Source organism: Eumetopias jubatus, unplaced genomic scaffold, assembly GCF_037043125.1.
Source record: "Eumetopias jubatus isolate StellerSeaLion01/CBP00866 unplaced genomic scaffold, mEumJub1_p1.0 scaffold_9, whole genome shotgun sequence".
Lineage (NCBI taxonomy): Eukaryota > Metazoa > Chordata > Mammalia > Carnivora > Otariidae > Eumetopias > Eumetopias jubatus.
Genome location: NW_028274815.1, coordinates 52,908,335 through 52,928,621, shown reverse-complemented (window position 1 = coordinate 52,928,621; position 20,287 = coordinate 52,908,335). Strand labels below are relative to the sequence as shown.

Sequence of the window (20,287 nt, the reverse complement as noted above, 5' to 3'; positions counted from 1 at the left end):
TCCCTTCTACCCAAGACTCTACATGATGTGTGGCCAAGAAGGAGTCTTTTCTTATGCATGCATTAGCTTTATAAGATCCTTGCTAATTTTTTGAATTTTTTAAATTCCAGTACAATTAACATAGTGTAATATTAGTTTCAAGTGTATAATATACTGATTCAGCACTTCCACACATTGCCCAGTGTTCGTCCCAAGTGCCCTCCTTAATCCCCGTCGCCTATTTCCCCCCTCTCCCTACCCACCTCCCCTCTGGTAACCATAGGTTTGTTCTCTGTAGTTAAGAGACTGGTTCTTGGTTTGCCTCTTTTTTTTTTTTTTCCCCTTTGCTCATTTGTTTGGTTTAAATTCCACATGTGAATGAAATCATACAGTATTTGTCTTTCTCTGACTTATTTCACTTAGCGTTATACTTTCTAGTTCCATCCATGTCGTTGCATGCAAATGGCAAGATTTCATTCTTATGGCTGAATAATACTATGTTGTGTATATATTTATACCACATCTTCTTTATCCATTCATCTATCCATGGACACTTGAGCCGCTTCCATACTTTGGCTGTTGTAGATAATGCTGCTTATAAACACAGAGATGCATGTATCCTTTTGAATTAGTGTTTAGTTGTTTTGCTCTAGTAGTGCGATTACTGGATCGTAGGGTAGTTCTATTTTTAACTTTTTGAGGAACCTTCATACTGTTTTCCACAATGGCTACACCAGTTTGTATTCCCACCAACAGTGTAAGAGTGCTTCTTTTTCTCCACATCCTTGCCCCCACTTGTGTTTTTTATTTTAGCCATTCTGACAGGTGTGAGGTGATATCTCATTGTCGTTTTGATTTGCATTTCCCTGATGATGAGTGATGTTGAGCATCTTTTCACGTGTCTGTTGGCCATCTGTAGGTTTTCCCCGGAGAAATGTCCATGTCTTCTGCCCATTTTTAAATGGATTATATTTTTTCTGTGTTGTTGTATCAGTTCTTTATATAGTTTGGGTACTAGCCCTTTGTTGTATACGGCGTTTGCAAATATCCTCTTGCATTCAGTAGGTTGCCTTTTAGATTTGTTGATGGTCTCCTTCGCTGTCCTTGGTTTTCTTTAAATGTAAAAATAGTATCTTTAGCATAAGCAAGATCTGTATTGCCATAGAAAATAGGTTACATTTTCCATTAAATTTAATGACAGAAGATAAGTGTTTTCTTTAAGGAAGAATTGGATTTTACCAGATAGCCTCTATCTACCTAGTGAGACACTTTTGAGTTTCCTATTGATTTTATTTTTTCTTTTTTTAAAGATTTTATTTATTTGACAGCGAGAGAGGGAACACAAGCAGGGGGAGTGGGAGAGGGAGAAGCAGGCTTCCCGTGGAGCAGATGTGGGGCTCATCCCAGGACCCTGGGATCATGACCTGAGCCAAAGGCAGATGCTTAATGACTGAGCCACTCGGGCACCCCGAGTTTCCTATTGATTTTCAAAGGAATATTATAGTGCTATACAAATTGTTCCCAGTAATTATCGGTCACAGAAGAAACTAGAATTGAAGGAACAACAGCTGCTGTGTAAGAGCGCACTCCTGTCAGATCCTGGCCAGGGGCTTCCATTCCTTGTCCCAGTTAATACACCGGCCCCGTCGGGCGTGGTGTTCCTGTCTGCTGCTGAGAAAGCTGATGCCACGTGGAGTTAAGTGATGGGCTCAAGGTCACACAGGAAGTAAGTGGCAAAGCCAGGGTCCCAGACCTTTGCTCTTAGATACCATGCTAACATTTGGTTGTATGGTGACAGATTCAGACTATTAAAAGAACTAAAAACAAAAGTAAAATTTGAGATCCTTTTCAAAACCTTACTGAAGAAAAACTATAGTTTGTATCTAATTTAGTTATCCCTAGTTATAGGGCACACTTGGATCTGAGCATTACTGATTATAGCTCAGATCAAAGATTGGTCTCTTTATGCTACAATAGACCAAAGGTGTATCTGTCCATTCAGAATAATTAAAGCAATATTTCTGAAGAGTCAGCACAGAAAGTTTGTCAAAGTTCATGACCTAGGTACAAAGCAGTTGGATCAGTGCAAACAGAAGAGGCAGTTGGGAGCAGGAAGGAGCCAGGACTTGGCACAAGCCCCTTCTGCTGGGGGTGGGGAGCAGGGAGGCAGCTCTTGGCAACAGGATGACTGGCTGAAGAGGATGGGCTGGGAGGAGGTCTAAGTAGGGATCAGACTGGGCTGTTGAGTGGCTTCCTGTTAAGTACTTGTGGCAAAACCTCTGCTGGTTCCCCAAGGGGGAGTTAGACCTAGTTCAGAACGGGACACTGATCACCTCCTTGAGGACCAGAGCCCTGGGCAGGGGAATAGTCAGGACTGGGGAGGAGGAAGAGCTGAGATGGGTGCTTGTGTTACTTGCTCTGGATCTCGTGCTTCATCGGTGCTCTCAAGGCTGGCTGAGGGGTTGCAGATCCCAGGGTGCAGTGTGCCTGTGTGTGTGTGTGTGTGTGTGTGTGTGTGTGTGTGTGTGTGTGTGTGTGTGTGTGTGTGTGTGTGTGTGTGTGTGTGTGTCAGGGTTGAGGAGCCTCAGGGGGAGCTTTTACAGAGGAGTCTGTTTGCTTGTTTATCTGGTTCAGGAGTCGAATTTCACTATTATATGATAGAACTGAGCCTGCTCCATAGACCTCACCCCTCCCCTGTGACTGGCCCAGGTGCCAGCCTGGGGATGTCTGCAGGTGGGCAGGGCAGGGCAGCCACTGGGCTGAGCAGTGAGGTGCTAGAGGAGGCCAAGACAGGTACTACCAAAGACAGAAGTTGGCTTTGGATCTCGACAAAAATCCAGAAAAGCTCTGGTCGTACTTTCATAGAACCAGGCCAAAAAAACACTGAATAAACATGTATTATCCTTAGCTTGAGTTAGTCAAATGGCTTATTTCTGGTTTCACAACTGGAAGTGTTTTTTGGAAGAACCCACATTTGGGTAGTGAGAATTATACTTTCTGGGCTAGACTCCCTGTACAACTAGAAATGACGATGCATGGAAAGATGACTTTATTATATTTTTAACAGTAGACAAACTTCCTAAAAAATTACGTACTCATATTTGTAGATAAACCCACATCATAAAATGACTAATAGGACACTGTTCTGAATCATGCAGTCTTTGCAGATAACAAGCTGAAAAATGCCTACATCTAATTTTTGAACTTTTTTCCCTAACTTGACAATTTGTCTATAAACTTTGGGAGAAATAATTTGGATAACTGTATAAGCAACTGTACTTTCTCATGGTGTTTCCAATATCTATTTTCATGACTCTTCTTGAATATTATTACCCAAGGTGAACAGGTACATTTTACACACAGCTTTCCTCCTGTAGTGGTAGGAGGAGCAAACCTCTAATGGGAGCCTTTACTTGTGACCATTCCACATGGACAGGGTTTCAGGGCAAGTGGAAGTCTCGTCAAAGAGTAAGGCATTTTTGTACCATTAAATTTTCCTAGCTCAAGAGCAAATGCTGTATTCTTCAAGTTTGTCAAGGCTTGGAGGGCCCTCAGAGTGTCTAGGACAGCTCCTTCGAGAGCTAGACAAGGAAGGAGGCTTGGAAGCGGATGAGGCAGGGGGCTCAGAAGGCTATCTAATGCACCACTTGTTAGATCTGCCTTGGAGGAACATCCTGAAGTCTTGATATGAAAGGTGTGAATGGACTTCCTTGGTCATTATCATACATATGGACCTCTTAGAGCTTTCTGAAGCAGTTTTCGTCTTTTAGTCCCAACTTTTGCTAATACAGTCATAAATTTTAAGGGGAGGGGAAGGCAAATTAAGCTTTAAGGTTGTCTCCTGGCTCCCGGCAACTCTGCTCCAGGTGGTTGTGTGTGGGCTGTGGGCATGTGTCTAAAACCCCAGGAGCCTAAGCACTGTTGAAGGTGCAGAGGTGGAGTAGAGAGAGACTGTGTCCTCCAGAAGCTTACTGTCTAGTTGAATAGTGGCATAACCCACTCAGACATTTATTAAGGGGGGGGGCACCGTAGTAAGTGGCAGTCCAACTTTTTGAGGAGTTTGCAATAAATGAGTGGTTAAGTAGCAAATACCAAACAATTCAGGCAGAACCGTGAACTTCCCATTGACTAGTATAAACCATTAAGTACTCAGAAAGTGGAGGAATCATTGTGGGTTGGAATGGCCTGCGAAGGCTTTCAGGACGTGCTGGGCTGAGGCAAAAACTCTGAGTTCTGGCTGTTTCTCCCATTCATGGGATCTGCTAGGTTCTCGAATAAAGCACAAAGAAATGAAGTGTTAATTTCCAAAACTTTAGGGACTCCGGTCAGTTTGTGACTAAAGGTTCTCTCTCAAGTGGCTCACTGCAGCTTCTGCTTCCTCTGGCCTTTTTCCCTTCCTGCCCAGTCCCACTGTACCTCTGTACCCCCTTCAAGGCCTATATGTGGTTATCTCTAGCTGTTCTGCATGCTTGTGTGGTGTAGCAATGCTGATGATGTGCTTTTTCCTTATTTTTTAAAAATCTTTTTGAATAGCAGTTTATATAGTTGAAAAACCGAAAGATATGTTATTCAGTAAAAATTCACTCCCTTTCCTTATCCCTGCCTATGCCCTGACTTCTCTCTCCTTGCAGTTGTTATTAGTTTCTTATTGTTCAAGATTTTATGTCCATATAAGAAAACATAATTACTTTTCCTCCGTTTTGTCCAAAGATGGCATGTTGTATGCATGGTTTGATATCTTGCTTTTCTTCATTTCACAATATATCTGAGAGTTCTTTCCTCGTAGTAAATAGAGCACATCCTGGTTCTTTTCATCGCTGCATAGTATTCCACTGTATAGACACATGATAATTTATTTAACCAGCTCCCTGTTGTTGGTGACTTGGGTGGTTTTGATCTTTGCTATTCTAAAGCAAGCTGTAATGAATAACCGTGCAGGTCATTCACCTGTGTAAATACTACATACAGCAGTGAGCTAGTTCTAGTGGTCCGTGGGTGGGAAAAGAGGAAGTACGGGTTGAAAGGATTCAAACCCTGGCATGTTCTGTCAGGTCACATCATAACCCAGAATCCTGGTGATAACCTGATAAACATGCCTAATAATAGTAGATATTAGTCCCTGCCCTAACACCTATTTTATAAAGAGACTTGAGAAAACCCCAGTTTTGGCTTCTCCATGGCTTTCACCAGAGTTGTCCAATTTCCAAAGCTGTTTGTTTGGCCAGAGGTCATTGGTGGCATTTGCCATTACTGGGCCTGGGCAACTTCCTACTCTTCTAGAACTTGTTCTTCCAGAGTGCCTTCTGGCCCACTGTGAAATTCTCAGTGCCGTGTAACCTTGCTTTTTGTAGGCGGGCCCATCTTCGCTTGTGCCTGGAGAAGTTGAAGGGGCTGGTTCCGCTTGGGCCCGAATCGAACCGACACACTACATTGAGTTTATTGACAAAAGCCAAATTACACATAAAGGTAAGTATATCCTTGGGATTCCTTTTTAGCTTTACCTGTCTAATAAGGGTTTGTCTGTTTATGAGGGACAGCAAATGTGTATCTCCAGGACAGTCCTTTCCTCTAGGGAATCCTCCAACCTGTCTCTTAGATGATCTCTGGCATGCCAAACCCAACATGTCCAGAACCCAACTATTTCTCACCGCTATGTAGCAGAAGTGAAAGGGCCCTCCAGTTGTCCATTTATTAAGCCAGAAACTCTGGGTCATCCTTGCTAGCCCTTGCTCTGTAGCCATATATATATCTAAGTCCTCTCCAAGACCTAAATATTTCACAGGCTCACTCCCATTTCACCCACCGTCATCTACTGCAGTGAACTCCTCAGAGGCCTCCCTGTATTTCTTCTGGCTGCCTCTGAGCTAAGCTCTGTGCTTCCCAAGAATAATCCTTCCAAAGTCAAGTCAACATGTCACCCGGTTTAAAATTCATCAGTGGCTCAGGACAGACTGTCAGCAGGCCTGCCCCAGGCTGTGTGACCTGGCCCTCACCTGCCTGTACAGCAGCATCTTGTGCCCTACGCCCTTTCAGCCCCTTGCACTTGTCATGCTCTTACCACAGGGCCTTTGTACGTGCTGTTCCCTCTGTGTGGTATGCTTTCCCCTCCCTTCTTCACCTAGTTAACTTCTTGTCATCCTTTAGATCTCAACACAGGTATCACTAGCTCAGAGAAACCTTTCCTGACCTGCTTATATCCTTCCTGCCACAGATGGAGTTATTATTGGATCTCTCTGTTAGCACTTATCACAGTTGTCATCTGACCATGGTTTGTGTGACTGTTTGGTTGTCTCCATTGTCGGAGGAGGGGACGAGGTCTTTATGCTCACCTTGTACCCCCAGCACCTCCCAGAGGGTCTGAAACAGAGTCCGCATGTAGCACGTAGCTTGAATAGCAAAAGGTGAGGGAGTGGAGTGGTATTCAGACTCCTGCAAGCCACAGCCAAAACTCACTGTTTACTAATAATCCTTTAGTCATTATTGGACAAATGTCACTTTAATTATGGTTAGTGGCATGCATACATGACAATTCTGGAGGGAAAAAGAACCTCTGTTTAGAGCAACATAACCACAGTTAAACAGATTTATAAAAACAAGTGGTCTTTGCAAAGCCGTTTAAGCTCTTACGTTGGACAATTTGGAATCAGGACTTCAAGACTGATTGTCCCCTGCTACCAAACAGTTGGTTGAGATTTGGAATAACTCGATATAATTAGATATATATGTTGATTGATATATATATATAATGTTATATAGAACATATTAACTATTGCTAATAATATATATATAATTAGATATATGTATGTTGATATAATTAGACCATGTAGCTGACGAGCCCTCCTTCGGCATGGCCCACGCCGGGCTCTAGTTCAGAGAGCGGGGTTCAGGGTGTCACCACAGACCGGGCGGTGGGGGGCTGCTGGCTCTTCCCCGGCGTTAGAGGGGCCGAGCTCAGCCCCAGCACCCCTGTGACGGTGCTGCAGAGCCCGAGGCGGGAGGCCCCGGCCCCCCGGCCCCCCGGCCCCCCGGCCCCCTGGCCCGCCGGCCCGCCCTGGGAGAAGCTAGGCAAGTGACACCCAGTGGCTTCTGAGGAAAACTGGCCTATTTCGCGGCTCGAGGGCAAGACGCGGAGTCCTTGGCAATTTTGAAATCGGCCTGCGGGCTCCAACAACTACCGCTTTGACTTGCAGAAACTTGAAGATTGTGACAGAAAAGCCATTCACCAAATAGACCAGCTCCAGCGAGAGCAGCGGCACCTGAAGCGGCAGCTGGAGAAGCTGGGCATCGAGAGGATACGGATGGACAGCATCGGCTCCACGGTCTCCTCGGAGCGCTCGGACTCCGACAGGGGTGAGCGCCCGCGCCTGCGTGCGTGCGTGCGTGCGTGCCTGCGTGCGTGCCTGCGTGCGTGCCTGCGTGCGTGCCTGCGTGCGTGCCTGCGTGCGTGCCTGCGTGCCTGCGTGCGTGCCTGCGTGCGTGCCTGCGTGCGTCCCCAGAGGCAGCGCGGGGGAGGAACGGAGACCCGGGCGGAGGTCGAGTCACGGGACCTCCAGGAACGAGCCCCTCCTTCCTTTTCGCACTTAGGCCCCGGGTCCGGGCAGGGGCTGGCGTGGGGGTTCGGCGCGAGCGCCCCGCAGCCCGCCCTCACCCGTGTCTCTTATTCTCCCCACAGAAGAAATCGACGTGGACGTTGAAAGCACAGACTATCTCACGGGCGACCTGGACTGGAGCAGCAGCAGCGTGAGCGACTCGGACGAGCGGGGCAGCATGCAGAGCCTGGGCAGCGACGAGGGCTACTCCAGCTCCAGCATGAAGAGAATAAAGCTCCAGGACAATCGCAAGACGTGTCTGGGCCTCTAAGAGCGCGGGGTCGCCGTGGCTGCCTCCCGGAGGGCTCTGCCGGCCGAGCGGATTAGGTAGTGTATCGGACCCAGCCACAGTCCCCTTGCACGTAAGCTTCCGTGTACCACCTGTACCAGAATCAGCTCTGTAAACGTTTTCCAGGAAGTGCTTAGGATTGTGGGTTTGACTGCATCCACTAGCTTCTCTTTCTCTCCATAAAAATCCGTCTGCCAGACTGTACATTCCAATCAATTTGAAGCACCCAAGAATTCTTAGGCCGAATAAGCAACTTTCACAGCTCAGCAATCTCCCCCTCTTATGTACTGTCCCCGGGTAGTCTAGCAAACCTTTCTTAAAGTTTTCTGGCTGTGTCACTCACCTATAGCAGAAATGTCCGAATGTGTCTTGTGCTTAGCAAACTGAAGGAAACAAACTTTAAAAGTTGAGATCCTGATCTCAGAACTCCAAAGTAAGCTTTGAAAGCGGCATTTAAGAGCACTTCACCGTGGACCTCACCCCCCGTGAGGAGTCAGGAATACCTCCAGAAAACACACCCTACACACACACACACACACACACACACACACACACACCCCAGAAAACACACCACACACACACACACACACACACACCAGAAAACACACAACACACACACACACACACCCACACCCCAGAAAACACACCACACACACACACACACACACACACACACACACACACACACACACACACACACACCCCTCCGTGCTAACTCCCCCCGACCCGCGTGTGAATGGGAGCAGTATTTCTCACTTGAAAGTGGACACCGTGCTAACATGTCTTTGGGGTCGCACAGCTCATGCAAGTTCCAGCATGAACAAACAAGACGGTACAATCTCTTTGTGTGCGATGTTCTTGGGACCGCGCTGTGTACTGCTATCCCAAGGCACGTTTTTCCCTCAAAGTTTGTTACGCTACTTGTCTCTGGAACATTTTTTTTTCCTACCTCAGAGATAAATGAGATCTCCATTTCCCACTTAACACAAAGTGATTATGCCTTTTTTTTCCACCCCCAAATAAGTGACATTTGGTCCAATTCTAAGCTATTTTCCTACTTAACTTTCAGCAATAACTGAGCTTTGGCGCTAGCTGAGCTAGCGTCCATCATCAGTGAAAGGAAAAGTCTGCATTTCTACTCTGTGTTGCAGGTGAACAGGAGGGGATGGTACAGTGTTATTAGAATTCCTCTCCTTATTTTTGGATACACCCAGAAACTTCTTTATGGAGGCTTTTGGGTTGCTAGTTTAAAAGGCTGATCTTTTTGGTTATGATTTCTCCCTTAAGTGGTCTCCCACTTTGTAGCATTTTTATTTAAGCTAAAACAGAGCACATGTATATGTACATAAGACACATTAAATCTATAAATACTATTTATTCATTTTATATAAACTAATGTAATGGAAAACAAATTCTTACGACTTTGTGCTTTTATAGATGTTCTAGAAACTTTGTATGTAGGTATCTACAAAATTGGTTCATTCCCCTTAATATTTTTGCATTCATATTTTTGAGGTCGAGGTTTTCAGCCTCTGGCAAATCTTTTTCATTGAATTTGAACCATTTGTAAAACCTGTGACGCTGAAACAGAGTGTGTGTCACAAAGTGACGAGAACATTCCTAAAATCCACAGACGCACTGCAACCTAAGGGCTCCACGGCTGAAGCAGCGGCAGGCGGGCGGGTGGCCGCCCCGAGCCCCCGCCGCCCGCGGTCTCTGGCCCCCCAGCCTCACCACGCCTCCGGCGCCTCCACCTTCCACACGACTCAAAGTTCAAACGCCCTCCACGCGGAAGCTCATTCTATACACGAAGAGCGGTCTAAACAAAGCAAGATTACTTTTGTTCTTTCATTTTAATGATTCTCTACTGTATTAAAATTTTTAATTGGAAGTAGTCGATTCCTAAATGATTCCAAAGTCATCTGTACTTCTGTTTTTGTTCTGTTTTTTTCCTGCATTTCAGCTTTGGGTGGGTGGGGGGAGGGGCAGGTGACACAAAGGATTTTTTTTTTTATTGTTGGAATCTTTTCCAATGACCAGCTGAAGATTTGCACTGAAATACAACTTGTATGCCTTTTGCATTTTTAAAGCCTGCTTCCTGAATTTAAGCAGAGTGATAGTGTTCAACGAGCCAGCTCAGCCTGTAACATGTTTGAAAAGATATATCTGCACTTTGAGGTCCCTTTCGAATGCCATTCGCTAGACCTCTCAAGCGTTTTAATTGCTACATTCAAGCGCCTCACAAGTCCAAGATGCTGGATGCCATATGGCATCGAAAACTCAAGACTTTGGGCAAAGCTTGTGGGCTTGCATTGGGGGAGGGAAGGGAACAGAATTTGTGTATTTGTTCGATTTAGAAATAAGGCATCTGAGAGATGCCGTTATTTTCTGTGTTTAAGTTAAACTGCATTTTTTGTCTTTTGGTTGAAATATGAAATGTACTGTCCCAATATAAAACAGTAATTATTTGACCTTTGCACTGTTTTTGTCTGGTCCTTTTCAATTTGATCGCATATGTAAATGTGGAAATGGATATATTTTTAATGCACTTGTGATAAGCTGACACCAGGGTTAGACCTTACCTTTCAAAGCCCAAGAGGTGGACCGAGTTGGCATGCGAGCTAGGCCTCTCTTTAACCAAAACTGTAACCTTCAGGACCAGCAAACTCAGCCCGAGGCAGCTACCCCACCCCTTCCCCATGCGGCTCAGCAGCAGCCCTGATTTGCCAACCTGCCAACCTGTCCTGTCATTCACTGATCCACCAGCGTGACTGTTCAGAGCTCTAAAGTCTTTTTGGTTGTTTTGGGGGGTTTTTTTAAGCAAAATGAAAAACCTTTCTATGAGGGTTGGGGGGGTGGGCAAAGATAGAAACCCCAGCCTTTAAGACTTTGACAATTGTACGTAACTATAGAGGTGTGTAAATATAGGCACATGCATATTTTTATGTAAAATTGATTTTAAAAGACGAAATCTATACTCTCACCGATACCATTGCAATGCAGATGGGAAAATAAGAGTATGTAGTCCAATTTCATGCAGTGAGAAAATACATCTGGGGGCTTCTGTGAACAGCCCAGAAAGCCTAGCTTTCCCCGCCTGTTGGCTTAGAACGGCAGGCGAAGCACCCAGGGGGTTTTGTGTGGGTTTCTGCTGCTGAGCAAAGATCTTGAATTCTTCAAGGTGCTGCTTGTGACCACTGACTCCTGTGTCTAGTCACAGACCTAATGCTAGTTTGTGATGCTTTTTGAATCACTTTTTCGAGCAGGACCTAAATTCCTCTCCCAGTCTACCCCAGACTCAATTTCAGGGTCAGTTCAGTGAGCACTACGTAGGGCCCTGACCTGGCATTCGGCCCCTGTGAGCGGATTTCTTCTCTTTTAATGGAGGCGTTTTCCTCCCCCCCCCCACCCCCGCCACCAAAAGAAACAAAGGGTCCTTACCTGGGTTTCCTGTGGGCCTCTCTGATCCATCCCTGAAGTGGCCAAGAGTAGATCCTGGGGTGGGGGGGTGGGGAGGAAAAAAGTGTCAACTAGGTAGGATGGTGATGCTCAAAATAACCGTCTAGCGGGGTCTTGGGGGTCACAAATCGGTGTTATGGGCTTTTTTCTTCTTGCCTCTGCCCCATCCTTTAAAGAGAAAACTGATTTTTGAAAAGTATATACATACACATTATTTAGGTTTTTATACCATGCTGTATTGGCAAGAATACCACTTTCGTTGTGCTTTATAATCTATTCCTGAATCTGTCTTCTCTTCCTTTTTTACTTGTTCCCCAAGCTGCTTTGCCTTCCTCCTCTACCTGCCCTGTGTGTTGAACCCCAGGAAGTCAACGGCTGCAAGGCTATTTCCTGCAGGTCAATCTGGGGTTGGTTTTTTTTCTGTGGCTAACTCTTGGATGCAGTATGCTTAGGTAGCTGGCTACTGAGTTTTCAAATCCTTTCTGGGAGAAGATGACCCAAAGACCCTTTCAGATGGGGTGGTTTTTCTCATTCAGATCTCTGTGACTGTGAGATGTCTTGTTTTCAAAGCTCTCTGGGGACGGGGAAGGGTATGTGGGTGATACGTGATTTATCATGATTTCTTCATTAATATTTGTTACATGGATGATTTTCTTATATTCTTCTGAAAGAAGAAATAACTGCCTTGCACTGCTAGAGTCAGCTACTGAATGGCTGAAGAAATTGAGTATCTTTGTCTTCTCTCAAAATCATAAAATGAGAATTAGGAAGGCACCCAATTTAAGGTTTATCCAAATTTTTAATTTTGATTTCTTACTCTCTGGGGAGTGGTGAGTTGACGGGTCATCCTTCATTTTCACTTTTACCTGAGAACCAAACTTGCCTTTACCCCTTGTCCCTAGACTTGGTGCTCCGGGAATGTTGCTGTTAACCATCAATGTTGGGGCCATCTTCCTACTGGTAAACACAGCCTAAAACGGGGGAGCAGCAGATGAGAGAGTATGGAATTCTGTTTCCAGATGTTTATTTCTTTATGTAAATATGAAGCCAATGTAAATCCTGTGTCAAGATCTAGAGAATGGTGCTTTTTACTGCAGTTAGCATATGCATTTTTAGAACTACTACATGTTTTAGAGATCTTTGCTGTGTATATGTAAATTTCTGTACTGTTCCACCGTTAACAAATAAATTATTTCATTATTAAAGAAATGTTGGTCTTCCTGATGTTTTGTACCCTTTCATGGTTTTTACTTACAGAACTGAGTTAATTAATCAGACTTTTTATTTGCCTGGAAAATTCACTGGCCAAAAATTTTCAGCTCTCGGGTTCTGTGATAAGAATTTAGGTGGCGTGGCCCGGGCAGAGCTCATGCGTTCCTCAGAACCGATGCCATGTGGTTGCTGCTCTCACCTGTTCCCTGCTCCGCACTCGCCCTGGGCTCCCTGTCACCGCGCCGGCACCCCTGCTAATGCCCACGCTCTGCTGGGAAAGACAGGGATGTAGTCACAATTTAACGCCACATAGTCAGTTGAGGAATAAAGTTGGGCAGGGACGTGCCATGAAAAATCACAGCGATGGTAGCTTTCCAGGTGGGCCCTGGAGGAAGCGGGTGTCTGCTAGGACAGGAGCGAGCCTGCAGGGAATGGGGGGGGGGGGCGGGGGCAGAGCACGTGGTGTGTGATGGACACGTGCAGGGAGGACAGCCGACCGTGAAGGACGCATGCGATTGAGAGGCGACAAGGCACCTGCTTTAGGGGTTGTTTCACGTATGAACCCATTTGGTTAATTGACATTCACTCATTTAGCAAATAGGGATTGAGCTGGGCTCTATCGTAGAGCTGAGGGACAGAACAAAAAAACCCTGCCCTTTCTAGGATGCTGCTTTCTAGGGTCACTGACTGGCTCTGGCCCTCGGGCCCCGCCCTGCAAGCCTCTGAGCCCAGCTCCATCCCCACCTGCCTCTTCTGGCTCCCTCAAGAAAGCACTTGTTCAGAGTCAAGAGGAGAGAAAGGATGGCTTTCTCCTTTACTAGTGACCTCTTATTCTTAAAACTACCCAAAAATTCTGAAAGGTTTTTATGGAGCCCTAGAAGTTACCTATGATGGTCTGCAGCCTGCGGGGCTTATTTAAAAAAAAAAAAAAGGATCTTTCTGGTACTCCTACTTGGGAAAAGTAGCCTCGCCCTTCTGCTTTTTCCAAAAAGCAGGGCCACGTGCTGGGCCAGTCTAGGATGTGTGATTCTAGAACCCACCTCGGTGGACAGGTTCCAAAGCAAACCCACCAGAGAGGGAACAGTCTGCAACAGGGATGGAAGGCACGATCCGCCGCAGCGCAGGCTCCCTGTTTACTGTGACCGAGGACAGGAAGCTCTGAGCCGCAGATAATCACGAAGTCAGCTCGCACAGAGAGCCTCCCCCGCAAGATGACAAATCTTACTCCCAAGGTTTCCTGACTTTGCTTGTTCACAGTAGCCTGATGAAGTGGCCTTCCTTCTGCCGTGTGTGTCCACGTCACCCTGATGGTCAACTCAGGCCTCCTGGAACCCCGATGTCAGCCCTGGGGTTGACACGGTCATTAGCCCCATCTCTGGGGGCACGGGGACACAGGCAGAGAGGGAGGCGAGCTGTTTGGCCCTGAGTCTACAGAGCTGGTGGACTCGGACTCCAGAGCCCACACTCCTTTGCCTCCGTTTTTGCAAGAGCTGTGTCACCCTGTAATCCATTTTCCATATTTGGCATCTTTTCTTTTTAAAGCCTTTGAATGCAGCTATCTATTTTCTGTGAAGGGACCTTAGGTTCCAGTTAATGAGGCAGAAACCAGGAACACACAAGACCACTGTGGACTGCCATTGCTAAGTCAGTCATTGTCCTCACTTCCATCTTCACTTCCCTCTCTGTCCCTTCTGAGGGTTAGCCCCTGACTCTTGAATCTCACAGGGCTCTTGTGACAATAACCCAGCAGACTCTTGAGGAAGACATTCTGTACAGGAGTTGAAGACATTCTTTCTCTACCACGTCTTTTGGGTTGTGGACCCTGTGACATCATTTTATTCAACCCATATTTACTTAACACACTTCCATGTAGCCTTGGAGTTCCCTTTAATCCAGTGCCACTTTGGTCCACCTCTTAGACGTCACCAAGACCTAGACGAGGAGGGACACAGCAAGGTTCTCTACCAAGAGTCTCTGGAATAGCAGCCTCTCATTTCCGCTAAACACTCGGGCCTTTCCATCCATTAAGGGCATTTGGCTTCCAGTGGCCGGAGGCCCCACAGGCAGGGACTCCGCAGGAAGCATTGTTCGGGGCTTGGCACTGACTGGGTGGCCACTCTGTCCCACGTGGAACTGATGGGACTTTCTTGTGGGGACCACGTGAAGCAGATGGGACCACTCAATGCTGACTGGGGGTGAACGTTTGCCCAGAGGAAAAAGCAGCTGCATGTTGGAGGCAAGTGACGGACACGCTTTTGGCAGACAGGAGGGCGGGCTCTGCTGGGCTGCAGCTTCTGGGATCTGCCCTCACTGTGCATGAAGGCGGCATCTCTGGTGAAGACAGTCGGAGGATTTAGTGGGACGACTGAGGCAAGAGCCAGCGCAGAGCAAAGGGTGTGGCCCCAAGGTCAGGACGGAGCTGGTGGCCCCGGGACTCAGGGGCTGGAGAGATTCATCGAGGCCCTGAGGGAAGAGAGACGAGCCTTCGCTAGGGTGCTCTCGGCCTCACCTGGGGGCGGAGGTGAGCAATGACACCCACGGTAGGGAGCTCTGTGTCAGGAAAACGTCTACTTTCAAGGAAACCATGGGCCTGGGAGAGGAGACACCCAGGAGGGCCTAGGGGACAGAGGAAGAGGGAGAAACACCAGCCCAACCAACGATGTTGGTCACCCAGATGGCCGGGCTGGATAAAACCTGGGGGCAGTCCCCCAGCCTGCCCAGTGGCCAGTAGGGCTGGGAGACCCAAACCATCTGCTGGAAAGGTCATCATTTCGTTAAAAAACATCTGACAAACTCTTGCTTTGCTGATATTCCCATTGCCCGGGAGGGAGAAGACGCCGTCATCACGGAGCTCTGGCACTAATCCTGATCAACAGGGGAACGAGAGACCCTCAGGGGGACTGAATGTCCTTTGGATACCATGGAAGGGGGTCCTGGGTGATGGTCAAGCACACAGACTCTGGTCAGATGATCCGAGGGCCAATGCCAGCTCCACACTTTACACTCTGGGTGACGTGGGACAACTGGTCTTGGGCTCTTTCTTCCCATTCTGAAAAATGAGGATAATCACAGTATCTATTTCCCGGGGCTGTTGGGAGGAGTGAGAGATGGGATGGAAAAAGCCTAGCCCAGTGCCTGACTTTCGGGAGCATTCAATACATATGAGCAAACATCATTTTACTAGCGCTGTCAGAAATGTAACTTAGATCCTCAGAAGACAGAATTCTAACATTCAGAAAAGAAATCAGCCTGGAAGGGAAAATTACATGAGATGGCAGGGAAGTGTTCAAATATGTCATTCTGACCATGCTATCTGCTATCTAGACAACAAAAGGCAAGCAGGAAGTGGTTAAAATGACGGGGGAGAGAAGAGAGGGTGACTCAGGGATGGACTGTGGCCAAAGGTGGAGAAGGGGGTGTTTTGTTCAGGTGGTACCTCACCTAGTTGCTGTTCAAAAAGTTAAATCTTAAAACCCCTCCAGCCCTGCAAGGCAGCTCAGAGACTCTCAAAGAGAAACCAGGAAGTACAGGGCTGGCAAAGCCAGAAAGACCCTTATTAAATGCCTCCATTTTGCAGGCACCTCCTCAGAAGAGTGGGAGGTGCCTTAGGTCCCAGCGTTTGCATGTGTCTTTCCAATGGCAAATTCAGAACAACAGTCACCAGAGCCCTAGCCAGTCAACAAAGACGCCACATTTCAAGTGTAAACTCTGCGAGACCATGAGGTTGTGACAATTCTCTGCAACTTTGTAATGAAAAGCCTTGGTTACCACAACTGCAGGGCAAGCACAGACCAGCACAGGCCATGGAACAGCATGGGGCCCAGAAGAGTCATCAGTGGAGACAGATGACCAAGAGAGGACTGGGGTGAGGCACTGCCTCACCATGCTTACAGCTCTCAGTGGCAGGGGAAACCACTTGTTGGAACTCAGAGCAGGGATGCCATTGCTCTCCCTGAAGAATGGGTGTGTGTTTCCTCAGGGAAAAAGTGAATCATTAAATGGATCACCTTTCTCTTATTGCTTAGGCTGCCAGGAAGCTCAGAGCCAAATTCACACCTCACTGTTAGTAATTATGAGACCCTGTGATTTGTGTGTGTGTGTGTATTTAAGTTCCCCCTAGTCTTTTTCTTGACCTTGATTTTTATTTAAAATTTCTTCTATCTTAATATATGTACTTTAGAAGTCATTTCAGAGGCACCTGGGTGGCTCAGATGGTTAAGCGTCTGCCTTTGGCTCAGGTCATGATCCCAGGGTCCTGGGATCAAGCCCCACATCAGGCTCCTGGCTCAGCGAGGAGCCTGCTTCTCCCTCTCTCCCTGCTCATGCTCTCTCTCTCTCTCTCTCTCTCTCTGTGTCTCAAATGAATAAATAAAATCTTTAAAAAAAAAAGTCATTTCAGATTCACCTTTGTAGAGAACAAGGAGAACACAGTGTAAAGAGTGCAGCCTGTGTATAAAAAACAAACAAACAAAAAAACCGCCCTGGTCCTTTTTTTGGCAAGCAGAGGGCAGGGAGGATGGCTAAGCACGGGTAAGGTAATTGGGGTTAGAGAGCATGGAGAGGGAAGGTGAGTGTGGGTTTTTTTTAAGCAGTGGAAATAAACTTGCCAAAGAATAGAAGGGAGCTGCCTCAGGGCTGAAAGTAATCCCTGCTTGTCTAGAGGAACTGGGGTCCCTCCGGGGGTTTCCGCAGAGGCAGAGTTGGCCTGGGTCTGAGTCACCTGTCAGAAGCAGAACGAACACCACCCTTTCTCCCCAACTCAAGAAAACTCATCAGATTGCAAGTAAATGAGAATACTGTTTTCACAGGACTAGCCTGGACTCTGCTCTGTTGTACAAAGAGAAAATCACTTGCAAATTTCAGTATCAATAAATTACTTGTGGTCCCTGGGGCGCCTGGGTGGCTCAGTCAATAAGCATCTGCCTTTGGCTCAGGTCATGATCCCGGGGTCCTGGGATCGAGCCCAGAATCGGACTCTCTGCTCAGCAGGGAGTCTGCTTCTCCCTCTCCCTCTGCCACCCACTTATGCTCTCTTTCTCTCTCTCACTCTCTCTAAAATAAATAACATCTTTAAAAATAAATAAATACCTTGTGGTCCCACTGAGATTAGATTGGTGGACGCAGGTCTATCTACAAGAAGGCATCCAGTGACATGAATGGGATACTGTCCCCAACCCTGTCCCTGTCAAGATTAATACAATAATTTGGACTCAGGTATGGATGGCATGTTCTCCACATCTGAGGATGACCCCCCAAGGGGGTAAGAAGACACCCAGACTGCCTAACAGAATCAGGATCCAAAACTTCTTGACAGCTAAGGTGAGGGGGCGTCTCGGGCAAGATGAGTTTTAGGAGATGAGTACAGGCCCCCCCATGCCTGGCTATGGATGTGCCAGTCCCAGAGGGGAGTACCACCTACTGCCACAGGTCAGAGGGAGAAGGGGGCTCAGTGGCAAGTCTCCAGAGTGAAGGGCCACCGTAGAGTGAAGCCCCTAGGTCACGGGAAGTTGATCTCCGCCCCTCTGCCCCCAGGATCGCCCTTTGCCCCACCATTATCCTTTTTTTTTTTTTTTTTTTTTGAGGGGCAAAGGGGCAGAGACAGAGGGAGAGAGAGAACCTTAAGCAGGCTCCACACCCAGCGTGGAACCCAATGTTTTTGACTTGGTCAAAAACAAAAGCAATTTGAAAGAAAACAATCTGGTTGAGAACAAGTTGTGGGGGTGGGGGGAGACACACAATTCAGCCCAGAGGACAGTTTGGTCTAAAATAGAGTCCACAAACATAAGAAATAGTGCAGAGGACCACAGGGGGAGGGCGGGAAAACTGAAGGGGAGGGAATCAGAGGGAGACCAGCCATGAGGGACTCTGGACTCTGGGAAACAAACTGAGGGTCACTGGAGGGGCGGTGGGTGTGGAGGGGGTAACTGGGTGATGGGCATTAGGGAGGGCACGTGATGTGATGAGCACTGGGTGTTACGTGCAACTGATGATTAAATGAACTCTACTTTTGGGGCGCCTGGGTGGCTCAGTTGGTTAAGCGACTGCCTTCGGCTCAGGTCATGATCCTGGAGTCCCGGGATCGAGTCCCGCATCGGGCTCCCTGCTCGTCAGGGAGTCTGCTTCTCCCTCTGGCCCTATCCCCTCTGATGTGCTCTCTCTCTCTCATTCTCTCTCTCAAATAAATAAATAAAATCTTTAAAAAAAAAATGAACTCTACTTTTGAAACTCATGATGTGCTATATGTTGGCTAATTGAATTTAAATAAAAATATGGTCCGCATTTTTCAAAAATTGGGATTTTGATGTAGTACGGAGGTGTAATGCATCCTTTTGAGCCTCAAGTATTTTGCTTAAATTTCAGAATTGTTTTACCCTCTTTTAAATTTCTAGTTAATATTTCCGCCACCTATCTTAATTCTGTTCATTTTTAAAAAATGTATTGTGAAATGCCATGTACATAAGGGCACATAAATATTCTGCTTAGTGAATTATCATGAAATGCCCACATGAACACCACCCAGTCAGGAATCAAGACACTGCCGGCCCCCACGTGTCCCCAGATGCCTTCCTGACACACCATCCCGGCCACCCTGTGTCTGCCCTAATCACATACCTTCTCTTGCCTTTATACTCTTGTCTCCTGAGGTGCATCTCCACACACCGTGGCTGAGTTTTGCCTACTTGTTTTAGAAGATGACGTAAATGGAATCACACTGTCCCCGTCTGGTCGGGCTTTCTTCACCTGACACCACTGCTGCGAGGTCTGTGTTGTATGTGGCTGTCGCACCTGCCTCCTCCTCAGTGTGTGGTGCGGTCTGTTACAGCAAAATGTTGGAGACAATCTGCGTGTCCTAAATAGGGCATTAGTTACATAAAGTATGGAAGTTCACGAAGGAGAAAGTACGGGGTAATCCTATTTTTGCTAAAAAGGAAGAAAGAAGAAACAAGAATCGGGGAGTGAAAGGATGAAGGAAAATACATTCATACAAATGTCCATAGAGAAAGGTCCTGGAAAAACAGGCCACGTTTGACCTCGGGAGGGTAAGTGGGTAGAAGGTTCTTCGTGAAGTTTCTTTATTTTTGGATTGACCTAATTTTCTGACTTTCCTATAATGAGCACTCGCTGCAAATGTAAAAACAACAACAACGGTTACCAAAAGGAACGTAAACAATGACAAATTAACCAAGCAATAAAGTAACAAAAGGATCTGGAATTTGGGGGAGGTTTTCCAGGAGTTCTTCCTCCCAAGTTTATTCTCAGCCAATTATGTCTCTTCTACTCGTTTGGAAATTTTTATAAATTTTTAATTTTCATAAATTGTTAAATATATGTCTAACCACAGTGAACATGTTCAAAAGTTTACAAGTACTTTACATATTGTTTAGCTAACCAAGGCCCATTTGTTGAACATTTCCACTTTTCAAATTCATTTCCACCCACTTTGTCTTCCTGGCTCTATTTATAATAGATGAAAACAAATTCATTTTACCAAATCTCTGTGTGGACCGCTCCAGCAGACCGAACTGAACATTCTGAGGGAAGGCAGGCTTACACTCTAACTCAGTTCAGCCATTAATCATCTGAGCAACATTGAGCCAACTGACTTCCCCTAATGTCAATTTTCCCATCTGTTAAACGGAAATAAAAACCTACATTCCAGGGGTTTTGTAAGACTTAGAAATTGCCGGGGCGCCTGGGTGGCTCAGTCGTTAAGTGTCTGCCTTCGGCTCAGGTCATGATCCCAGTGTCCTGGAATCGA

The 20,287-nt window shown here is 46.7% G+C and overlaps 1 protein-coding gene and 1 long non-coding RNA gene across 5 annotated transcripts in view; one reads left to right on the top strand and one right to left on the bottom strand.

The window, feature by feature from the left end:
• MXD1 (MAX dimerization protein 1) overlaps positions 1-10,328 on the top strand; it is a 25,072-nt gene extending 14,744 nt beyond the window's left edge. For 2 of the 3 annotated variants that reach the window (XM_088026494.1, XM_028116290.2), the window contains exons 4-6: positions 5,331-5,445; positions 7,170-7,329; positions 7,652-10,328. In XM_088026494.1, the coding sequence (XP_087882620.1) occupies positions 5,331-5,445; positions 7,170-7,329; positions 7,652-7,839 (463 nt within the window). In that variant the 3' untranslated portion in view covers positions 7,840-10,328. The remainder of the gene's footprint in view (positions 1-5,330; positions 5,446-7,169; positions 7,330-7,651) is intronic. The other variant, XR_015768942.1, reaches the window with a different exon arrangement.
• LOC114218927 (uncharacterized) lies at positions 305-20,287 on the bottom strand. 2 transcript variants are annotated; one of them, XR_003611272.2, is made up of 5 exons: positions 19,141-20,287; positions 13,599-15,577; positions 12,728-12,796; positions 11,299-11,352; positions 305-1,091 (listed from the first exon to the last, which is right to left on the bottom strand). It is a non-coding gene; the product is annotated as an uncharacterized LOC114218927 (long non-coding RNA). The 2 variants fall into 2 exon arrangements; XR_003611273.2 differs by having other exon boundaries at positions 13,599-14,991; positions 19,141-20,286.